This window comes from Neltuma alba, unplaced genomic scaffold, assembly GCF_004799145.2.
Source record: "Neltuma alba isolate B1F8T4 unplaced genomic scaffold, ASM479914v2 tig00011561_pilon, whole genome shotgun sequence".
Classification (NCBI taxonomy): domain Eukaryota; kingdom Viridiplantae; phylum Streptophyta; class Magnoliopsida; order Fabales; family Fabaceae; genus Neltuma; species Neltuma alba.
Genome location: NW_021636219.1, coordinates 8,715 through 20,357, shown reverse-complemented (window position 1 = coordinate 20,357; position 11,643 = coordinate 8,715). Strand labels below are relative to the sequence as shown.

Below are 11,643 nucleotides of genomic sequence, written 5' to 3'. Positions count from 1 at the left end.
GGCAACATTCATAATTTGCTCTTTTCAACATATATTAACTTCTAACTTTTAGACTTTTAATCCAATCTTTCTAAAATTAATTTCACATGCTACTCCTACATAATTTAATTTACATGTAAAATCCATTTCTAAGATAAGAATTAAAAAATTCAACTCTTTCCAATCAAACATACTTTGTCCAAACATATATAGGTCTAGGGCAAAATTCCATTTTCGATTTTAATACATTCAAACTTGCTTTCTCACTTGTACCATCCATAATTTTTCATTCTAAACATATTGAAAACATATAAACCATCAAAATCCAACCCTAACATAAACCTAGGTCTGCCCAAAAATTACATGAAATTAGAAAAAGTTAGATTCATTCAATTTTCATGCAAAACTACTTGATTACTATTCCTTTCTTCCTCTTAATCTAACATCAATTAATCCTTTCCATGGCTTAATCACATTTGGACAGCATGTTCTCCTAAGATTTTTAGCCATCAAGCCTCAATTAAATCCAAATCAAGTACTAATCATGACAATTAAACCCTTTAAGAGAATCCCTAACTTACCTTGTATGGTAACTTGAACTTAGCTTAGTTCCCTTGCTATTTCTCCCCCTTTTCCTTCTTTTCTCTTGCAAAACCTCCCCGCTTTAGCTTTCCATTTTTGCTGAAATATTGAGCTCTTAGAAGAGGGTACTTATAGGCAAAGTATAGACAAGCGTTTTCCTATTTTGTCTCTCACGAATTGTTATAATTCCTTGGCCACTTGTCCCTTAAGCTTGTCTTCTATCTCTTTGATCTTTCCATGTGTTAAAATAAAGAAGATGACTAGCCAAGTGTCCTCTTCAATTTAACACATATGATTAACGAAGTTTTATTTTAATCCTTTCCAATTATGCCTTAACAAATGATGTAATTCCAATATCATCTTCTTCATTAAATTGGCATCAAAATAGGGAGGAAAATTAAAAAAAAAACTCATGCATAATTATAGCCTTAACTATTTCTTTACCTATTTCACAATTTTATACCATATTGAGTACTTTTTTGGATTGTAACTTATCTAGTACTACTGCTACATGTTCTGACATCCTTTTCTTATCACAAATAACTTCACATGGCATCTTATCTGTATACACATGGAGAGAAATATTTTTTTCCTTTGTTTCCCATTAAAAACATTAATAATTTTATTTAGGAGTAAACTTGACCAATTTCTTTTTACTATTCTATAACTCCTAAAATATGTCCCTTGGTGCCAGTAATCCCCTTTTTATTAGAGAAAAATTCCCTAATTTTTCCTAGGCCAAAACTTAACCTGTAAGCATTCTATTTTGAATTTCCTTGGATAGGATATAAATAAGCTTTAAATTCTTTTAAAGCTAACCACTTCGTATTTTGGGGATGAAATTATTTTTAAGACCTCCAATAATTCTCCAAATACTTATTCCCCATTTTCTCCAATTATCTGAACCTCATCATACCTTAAATAATTGATTTTAGCTAATAATTCATAGTTAGCCAAAATTCTAGGAATTTCATAAATTCACTCTAGGGTACTTTCATCTTTTTTAACCTTAAATGGGCTTCAGGACATCCTTTCCCATTTTTGTAAAATTTATTGAAATCTTCATGCATACTTTTCATTGTTCTCATTTTTGGCCCAAGACTTTTCAAAATTATAATTTGGTCTCTGCTAGAGTTTAACCTCAATAATCATCTCATTGAGGTCTCTAATATGACCTTTGGCCTGTAGTCATCCTCATTTCTCATACTTGGTTCTTGAGGCTTCACTATAGTCTTTAACTTTCTTGTCCCGCGGTCCCAAAAACTTTCACTTTGCAATATAGTCCCTATAAATTCTTCTATCTTATTAGAGAATTTCTGAGACTCCTGCCAAAAAGAGTCTAGTAGCCTACATATTTTAGGTTATTTCTTACACTTCTAGGCCTAAAATTCAAGATATGAGTAGCCAAATGCTTAAATCAGTGCCCAGGTTGTACCTATGGCAAAAGGCAGCAACACCTGGGCGCTCAAAGCAAAGCCCAAACAATCATATTAGGGGCCATTATAAGAGGGAGAGTTTGGGGTGTGAATACCAAAAGAAAATCATGGCAAAAGTGTTCAGGCTCTCCTAGGCCTTTGATTTTCATCCATTCAGGAGTAGATTCAAGTTCTTTAATACCTATATAAGTGATCTAGACTTGATTTCTACACTTTTCTCTAGGATTTTTCAAGATCAAGATAGCTGGATTTTAAGGTTTCTTGATGACTTTGACATGGCTGAAGTTTTAACTGATTAATTGGAATTTAAATGAGTCATATAGGTTAGACTAAGTGTTTAATCAATTTAGATTTTTTGCATTTGAAGTTTTGAAGCTTTAGGAGCTTAGGGTTTGTGATTTTTGAAATTTTTTTATGGTTGATGGTAATGTGGAGATTGGAAATGAGTTTTGATGATTGTTTTATGCTGATATGAGTTAGAATTGATTATTAATCAGTTTAGATTGTTAATAAAACTTGAATTATGCAAATGAGTACTTTTTAGGTTAAAGCCTAAATGTAAAATTGAGGTTTTTGATTGAATTGTATAATTTGGGGTTAATGAAAGGTTTAGAGGAGTTACTTGAGCTATTGGGACACCAAATTTTGGGTTAAATGGGTTGATTTGTGGCTATGGTGGAATTTGAGTACTTAGATGTTTAGGACCTCTAATTGTTATTCATAGCCACTCAAATAGTTTTGGATTGATATGTAGTTATGTTGGTTTTTGTAAATTGCTTGTGAGCTTATGGCGAATAAGGGGATTCTTGTGGTATATTCTTCTCATTGCTTTGGTGAGAGATAACCACTTTTCACTTGCTGTGTATTTTGATATGTTATTTATAAGTAATTCTGAAATGAGTATGTGATTTGAGAATGGTACAATATTGATGATATCTTTTTAATAAAATTTACCTTATGGGATTTAGTTACATGAATTGTGAAAGTTTTGATTTAAAGTTTGAATATATATTGACATATGTTTTGTATAGATGAAATAATTTTGTTATCTTGAGAAACCCCACTAAATCCAAGCCACTAATGTGATGGAGACTACACTTCTAGAATTGGTAAAGGAAAGCATGCATCTCCTAAAAAAGTTTCTCCTATAGGGGTGTTCACAGGACGGGACGGGACGGGACCGGGACAGGTCCCGTCCCGGTGAACAGGGACAGGACGGATTTTTGTCCCGTGTCCCTGTCCCGTCCCGTCCCTTTTTTTTTTTGCCCCCAATCAATTCTGGACCTTTTTTGAATTGGGCCTAATGTTTTTCTCTTTTTTTTTTGTTCTATTTTTTTTTGCCCCCTAAATTTCAGTTCTGGACCTTTTCTGAATTGGGCTTGAGATTGCTTTCCTCTTTTTTTTTTTCGTCCCATTTTTTTTGCCCCCTAAAATTTCAGTTCTGGACTTTTTCTGAATTGGGCCTGATGCTTTCTTTTTTTTTTTGGAGCAACCGTAAATTCAAGTTAATTTTGGGCCTTTGCTTGCTTTTTTAACAAAAACTCCTCTGAGACTGCAGTCACTCTTTATATATTACAGAAATTAAATCAAAGACTACCTAATTAATGAAAAACACCGTACTCAAATTAAAATACCATGCAACCGTCCGTTTAATGAGAATTACAACAAAATGCACATGTCTTATCATTGTTAAATTTATGCCTCGTTACAGTTCACAATCAAGGGTCAGCTTCACTGATATTATATTGAAAACACCATCAGCATCTGAAATTAATCCTGCACCTCTAAAACTGTAACATTAAAAATCCTGCAGGCCACCATTCTTTTTTTTTGTTCCTGAAGGTCATGGAGTCGCCACTGAAGCACATTCTCCTACATTAATAATAGAAAGATCTGTTAAATTATATAGCAGTTGAGAACGCACACACATACATATGGAGGACTTATATATATATTGCATGATTCTTGGATGTGTTCGTATCATCCGAATACAAAACTCCAAACCAGTACTTGTCTTCACTCTATGATTGCTATCTCTACACAGTACACTTGATTGATGATATCAAACTTTCTTACAACACGCACACGTTCATGTTTTGCCCTTTTTCATCTTATCCATTTTGAAATGGCACAAATATCAAGCAAATAAGTATGTCAATTTATTTTTTTCCTAAAAATATAATTATTAACATGTAAAGAAAATTAAACTCAGATATACTAACATATACTTGATTTACAAAATATGAATTAATATCCATTCAATGACCATATATACCATCGATCCTATCTTAATTCATGTGCTGTAGTTGAGGGGACATGAGAAGCATAAAAACTTAATGCATGTATTAATTTGATGTTAATATGTAACAGGGAGAAAAAATTGACGCTAATAAGTAAGAAACAAGGCAAGCAATGCAAGTCTTGCATTCTCAAGCTCTTTAATATTTTGAATCACTTTTTAGCAATCAAGAACACAATAATAAATCTGCAATCCAAGCAGAACAATCCACCATAATTCATTTTCAAGACAATCATAACACAATCAGTTCAAACCAAAACAAGCAAGACATAATAATATAAAAATTTCAATCCATGACATTAAAGATAAATCAAAACAACTAACCATGAGCCAACTACAAAGCAATTTAACTTTCCAAGAGATTTGAAATTGAAGCTGTTAATTGCTCTTCTGCAAAAAAAAAAAACACCATAAAAAGAACAATTTGTTAGTGCCTTAGTGTTATAAAGTATTTAAACAAAACTGAAAAAATAAATTAAATAAAATAAAAAATAAAAATTACCAATATCAGTATCATTGAAGTTATCAATATCAAATCCCTTTACTTTTAATGTAGATGGAGATAACCAATTCTGTGCACAAATTAGTGCCTCAGCCATATTTGATGATAGGGAACTTTTGAATTCATCAATGACACGACCTCCCGTACTAAATGCAGATTCTGAAGATACAGTGGATACAGGCATGGCCAAGACATCACGTGCAATCAATGAAAGGATTTTGTATTTAGAACTATTCACTTTCCACCATGCCAAAATATCAAAGTTAGGATGAAGAACATCAACTAACTCAGCTTGAAAATACCTCTCCACTTCTGCATATTTATCTGTTTCAACTTCAACCTCGTTTTGGGCAACAAATAGTTGCAGTAGAGGCCTAGATTCCAACATTGCCATCTGAAGTTGACTTAAGCCAGCAGGTTCACTTGATGCTTGTGTCTGACTTTGATTTTGAGATTCAGATGTGTTTGTTTCATGCCCACTTAAATAGAAGTCATACAAACAATACAAGGCATTTGTGACTCTATTTGTCATGGCTTCACGTTGTGTAGAATCAGGGAACATCTCATGAAAAGCAAGCTTCAAAAACTTCATTTTATACCTAGGGTCAAGAACCATTGCTATTACCAACAAAGGATTGAGATTCTCCAACTTTCCCCAATACTTTTCATACTTAACTTTCATCCTCTTAGCCATATCAGACACCAGAAAATTAGGATTATTTGCCCTTGTATGCAGGATAACAAACACATCAGCTATATGTTGAAAGCATACATTTGAGGTAACATAAAGTGATCCTGAAAATTGCAAAGTGATGTCATAGAACACTTTTAAAAAGACAACAAATTCTTTAGCATCTTTCCAATTGGAAGCATCAGGAGGACCAATTAATGTTTTCTCCACAAAATAGTTTGTGTAATCATTATCCTCTTTCTCCATTCTTTCAAAGACGCTACTGAATTTAATAGCATTCTCCAACATGATGTAAGTTGAATTCCACCTAGTTGGACAATCCATGGTTAGGAGGCTCTTAGAGTCAATTTTCATTTTCTCAACAAGCTCTTTGAATTTAAGCAACCTTCCTGGAGAAGACCTCACATATTTAATGGCATTGCGAATGCCTTCAATAGATTTGTGCATGTCCTTCACACCATCACAAACAATTAAATTCAAAATATGTGCACAACACCTCAAGTGCAAGAAGTCCCCATTAAATACCAAACCATTCCAATGGCTCAAAACATCTTTTAATTTTGCCACTGCATTATCATTTGAAGACGCATTATCAACTGTGATAGTAAACACTTTCTCAATGCCCCAAGCTAATAAACATTTCTCTATTTCTGATGCAATTGTATCACCCCTATGATTTTCAACTACACAAAAATTCAAGATTCTCTTTTGATATATCCATTCCTCATCAATCTAGTGAGCAGTCAAGCACATAAAGTTAGAATTCTGACAAGAAGTCCATGTATCTGTAGTGAGGCAAACACGAACTTTGGTTCTTTTAAAATACATTTTCAACTTCCTCGCTTCTTCAAGATACAAACCCAAACAATCCCTAGTGACAGTCGCTCTTGATGGGACTTGAAAACGGGGTTCTATCCTAGTCATCATTTCTTTAAACCCATCACCTTCCACAACTCGAAAAGGCATTTCATCCAATATAACAAATAATGCAACACCTTTTCTACATTCTTCTTGATTGAATACATGATGACTCAATGTTTTAGAAGAACCTAATTGAGAGCTTGACAACAAAGATTGTGTCTTCTTATTAATTCGGTTTGGATTTAAGACACAACTCTCTATATGTTTTTTTAATCCACTTGTCCCATATGAAGAGTGACAAGCAATTGTTGTTGGACAATACTTGCACTTTGCTCGAAGTTGCCCATTTGTCTGGCTTAAAGGAAGCTTGTCAAAATGATCCCAAACCGCAGATTTCTGTCTCTTTGCTCTCGGTTCATCTCCTTCCTCACCCTCAATACTTGTCAAACCAGTGTCTTTTTCCTTTTCATTAACAGGTGTTTCTATAGTTCTACTTTCATTTTCACTATAATCTTCTTGACCAGTTTGTGCATTCGACATCTTTAAAATAAATTAAACTTCTTTTCTGCATAAATAGAAAAAAAAACACAAATAATTTACAACTGAAATTGCTAACTAACTAATCAGTAATCAATATCCCCAGTTCGAATTCAATATATATCCTCACAACACAGACAACAATCTGACATCAAATACAATATATATCATTTAACTAAGCTCAATTCGAATCATGCATGGATGACACTTCCATTAAATGACAATATATCCTCAGTTCGAATTCAATATATATCCTCACAGCCAGTCAAACCACACTTCACAAAATCACAGCAAAGTTGTCCGAAATTTAAAAAAAAAAATAGCAGAGACAGTTACCTCGCAGATGAATTGATTCAGGGTGTGTTCACACTTCACAGCAAAGGCACGGCGCCACGGGCACTACAGAGCTGGCGCAGAGAGAGACACGGCGAGCATTTTAATTCAGGGCGATGCAATTTTTCAGTCAGCTCCAGGATTATGCAATCATGGGTAATTTTATACTTTTCAGTGATTGTCAATGGCAGAGAATCAGTGGAGACTCAAAGAAGAAGAGGCGGGAGAGTACTCACCGGCGTTAGAGACTCAGAGTGCAAAAAATCCGAGGAAGAGAGGGCAGTCGGGCACGCTAGCTCTTCGGTGGTCACTATCGTGTGCGAGAGTCGGGATCGCAGGAGTAACAGAGCGCAGCCGCGGGGAAGGAACGACGAGGAAGAGGCGTGCCTGAAGGCAGAGGCGCCGAAGCCGTCGAGGTCGCGGGAGAGTTCAGTACAGACTACAGAGTGCAGGCGCAAGATAAAAAATCTGACGAAGAACGCTAGCGAGACGGTGGTCCGGATTCAAGATCCAAATGTGGCTTTGGCTTCAGCTATCTCCTTGTGCGCGAGAGTCGGGAAAGGAGTGAGCAGACCTTCGGTCGCAGAACGACGGAAGAGACAGATTTCAGCAGCTTGATTTCTGAAGCCAGCGAAAGCAAAGACTCATAGACTACGAGATTCTGAGGGGTGAGAGCAGCAAGACGAGGCGCGGCGTATGGCTAGTATGAACTGAACCTCTGAGTAATTGAGTATGAACTACTAGAAATTTAGGGCTCAGGAGACGAAGGGAAGACCGGATAAATTGAAAATTGTAATTTTTTTTTATAATATATACCCCGGGACGGGACAGGGACGGGACGACCCCGTCCCGTAAATTTTTTTATCCCGTCCCGTCCCATCCCGTCCCAAAGTAACCAGGACCGGGACGGACCTACCGGGACGGGACAATTTGAACACCCCTACTAGCCATCAATAGGAATCGCAAGTACTGTTTTTCTACCAACCCTCGTGTTTTTAGAGGAGCCAACTAGGCTTGATAACGATTATAATGGAAAATATGGATGTTGATGCTTACTTGGATAGAAGAAGTATAAGTTGCCTAGCACATCATTGTTTTGGTGTTTCTAAACATGATGAGGTTAATTGTGTACTACAAGTATTCGGTTTTTGGTTGCTTTTCCTATAAGAAATCTTGCTAAAAATTCAATGAGGGTAAAGAGAAGCCACTATAGTTAGGATAGTATTATGATAGCCCTAAAGCCTGAACAACCACCATTAATCTATTTATGTTTCTTGGGTTTTTGTTTTTCACAAATTCTAGATTCTAGGCTTTAGAAGTAGTATGATCAAGTATGATTTTAATGGAATCCCTAAGTATTACAAGTTTCTACATTTTCTATATGGGGCTCCCAACTCAAAGTTGATTTTATGCCCATTTCATTCAAAACCAATTCTAGTAAATGCTCATTTTTTCCTCCTTTGAGACTAAAGTTGGTGGCATAAGCTTCTGATCTTCATCAACTTCTTGCTAATAAATATACAATGTGAGGATATTTCAAAAGCAATAATACATTCTCATGTTATGCTGATAGATCACTAAGTTTATGTTTATGGCTTGATATGGTTTTCATCTTGCAACTAGCCAAAATGTTTTAATTTAGTTGTTAATTAATAAGAGTGCTTGTGGCAACTATGTCTAAAGTTTTTAAGTCTAATCTCATGTATTTTCCTATAAGTTCGTATCTCGTGAGGTTGTGTTACGTATTCTATATTTTTGTAATCCTTCTATACTGTACCAACATTTTATTAATATGTTTGATCATTTTATTAAACAATTATTTTAATTAATATACATCTTATACTCATTTCACAATTATTTTTAGCATTATTATGTAATTATCAACACTTTCCTCTAATTATTTAGTCATCATTTTTTATTCAAATGCTTGTTAATTATTAATACTTTTCATTAATTATTTAGTAATGATTTTTCATTCAAATTATTGCTAAATCATTATGCTAATCATTCCATTTTCATTTATTACTAGAGAAGGTGAGAATTCATTCTTCAGGTGATAAAATTATGAAATTGTTGACCAAAAGAACTATTTTTAGTCACCTCACACAAAACAGTGGATGATTCTAAAGAAATCACTTGCCAGAAGAACGATTTTGAAGTTTGTTCATCTAAAGAATAACTTTTTTTATTTGATCAAGGGTTTTCCCTTTCAAGACTCAAAGCACAAAGGGTTTTCGCCTTTCTTAACAAGTGTTTCTCAAGATTTGAACTTCTATTTTCCTCTTTATGGGGATAAGGCTGTTTATCACTTTAACTAACAATATGTTGGTACTGAAGAACAATTTTAAATATAGCATATTGGTAAATACTTTTAAAATTGTAGCATTTTTGTTTTTTAACTGTCTATAGCATCTGGGTAAAAACCCCACTTTATTATCTCTATACCCAAAAATAAGATTTTTATGAATGAAAAATCATATTATTATAATAGTTTTTATATATTATTTCATGTAGATAATGTACAAAAAGAAATTATAATAAATTTATTAAAATTTATCAAAACTAACTCTATATATAATACAAAGGCAAATGAATGGTAAAAATTTTTAAAATTTCACGTGTAATAACATTTTGTTATTCAAAAAATTTCCTTTTAAGTTAATAATATATAAGATATATGATTTTATTCTCTCTTATAAAATTTCAACATTATTATACATCATTTATTATTTAATGGTAATTTTATTGGTATGTTTTTTTTTGCCATACTAATTTTATTATTATGAGAAATATATATTATGTAGTTATGTGTATTTATTTTTTTAAAAAAAAAGAATTTGGCCTATCCCACATAACGCCAACAATTAAAAAATAAAACAAGTTCCTTAATAAATTATTTTGATCATTATTTTGCCTCTTATATGAGCAGGTCGTTTCTACTCCTAGCTTTAACTTTTTATTTGGAAGGAAAAAATTAAAGAAGAGAGAATGGAAAAGAGGGATATGTGAACGATGAAGAAAGCTATAAAAGAAGAGAGAGTTGGGTGAGAGGAAGAGAGCGGGATATATGGGGGCAAAAAAGAAGAAAGAAGAGTGGGACCTATGAACTATAACTTGTTAATTTTATTTTAGCTAGAGTTGGAAAAATGGGTCGGGCCAACACTTTGTCAGCCCGTTCATACACATCTTCTAAGAAAAAGACAACTTTTTACGAAACATAACACGTGAGCTCATGACCCATTCAACAAAAGCAATTATTTTTTTACATGTTTTTAGAGAAACAAAAATAAAATGACAAAATTACTTATCAAACACGTGTTGTTTAAAAAAGAAAAGAAAGAAATTAGTATCATGCTAGATTTTGAGATATATGAATCACTTCGAGTTTATTTTTTTCATAATCATTTTTAAGTTAATTTCCTATGAACTTTTTTTCACATTCATTTTAACTTTACTGAAAATATAATTTCTAAAAATAATTTAATATTATGGTAACTCACTCGTTTTTTTATTTGGAGATGTAAATTGTTTCTGGTTTTTTTTTTTCAGTTTGCAGATGTAAATTATTTTTTAATTTCAAATTAAAAATTTTATTTTTACCAAAATTAAAGAACACTAGTCAAGAAAAACAACTTTCTAAATTGTAAATATACACTTACTGTAAAACGTGCAAACCATGTTTAGTAAGGTAATATTCATTTTTATTGAGAATGATAACTTTTAGAATGAGGTTAATAGATTATATTGGTTATTTTACATTTATATTTATTTTTCATGTATAATATTTTTTTAATAAAAAGTGAGTTACATAATTATATAATCCCCATAATAAGAGAAGTTCAAAATTGTAATTTTATCCATTTTCTTAAAATATATTGAGTGAGTGTTTTGCTTCTTCTCTTTCTATCCTAGGGCTTTCTCTTTTAGGTTAAAAAGAGAAATAAGCATAATTATAATGTTCATTTTATTACATTAGTTTAAAGTTCTAAAAGAAAAAAAAAATGGGCTTAAATGGGCTGGCCATTCTAAATCCAACTTGTCTTTGGAGGACCTAAATCACAAACCCGGCCCTCATTTTAAACGGGTTCAAACGGGTCGGTTCGACGAGCTTAACTTGTTTTTCCAATTCTAATATTGGCTAGGCCATATTTTATGTGTGCTCCACAAGAATTTCTCATGAATGAGTCTTTTCATATGTCATATTTTTTAGCAGCTAAGAGTATATCAAATTCTTCCACACCTACCACAAGGATTTCAATTTTTTTCTCTAAAATTCAAAATTCAAAATTCAAACTCTCTTAATTTGTTTCCTTCCACTTCATTTTCTCCTTTTCTTTACCAAACCCCACACATCAGAGAGTGGGAGAAAATTTTCTGGAAGTTCATTCATTTCCTTCTCTGCTCAAGTCGCTGCTCTTCCCCT

General features: G+C 33.1%; 1 protein-coding gene across 1 annotated transcript; it reads right to left on the bottom strand.

The window, feature by feature from the left end:
- Positions 1–4,827: 4,827 nt before the first annotated feature.
- Positions 4,828–6,890, bottom strand: LOC114714990 (zinc finger BED domain-containing protein RICESLEEPER 2-like). The gene is made up of 3 exons (XM_028899780.1): positions 6,297–6,890; positions 4,946–6,221; positions 4,828–4,868 (listed from the first exon to the last, which is right to left on the bottom strand). Exons 1-3 carry the CDS (start codon positions 6,888–6,890, stop codon positions 4,828–4,830), a joined length of 1,911 nt encoding a protein of 636 aa, XP_028755613.1.
- Positions 6,891–11,643: the final 4,753 nt, after the last annotated feature.

Excerpts from the sequence above, each read along its gene's own strand:
- LOC114714990 (XM_028899780.1), bottom strand. The coding sequence starts at position 6,890 with ATGTCGAATGCACAAACTGGTCAAGAAGATTATAGTGAAAATGAAAGT. Across the intron at positions 6,222-6,296 it reads TGTATTTTAAAAGAACCAAA|ATTGATGAGGAATGGATATA; the intron begins GTTCGTGTTTGC and ends ACTGCTCACTAG. Across the intron at positions 4,869-4,945 it reads ATCTTCAGAATCTGCATTTA|AATTGGTTATCTCCATCTAC; the intron begins GTACGGGAGGTC and ends ATTTGTGCACAG.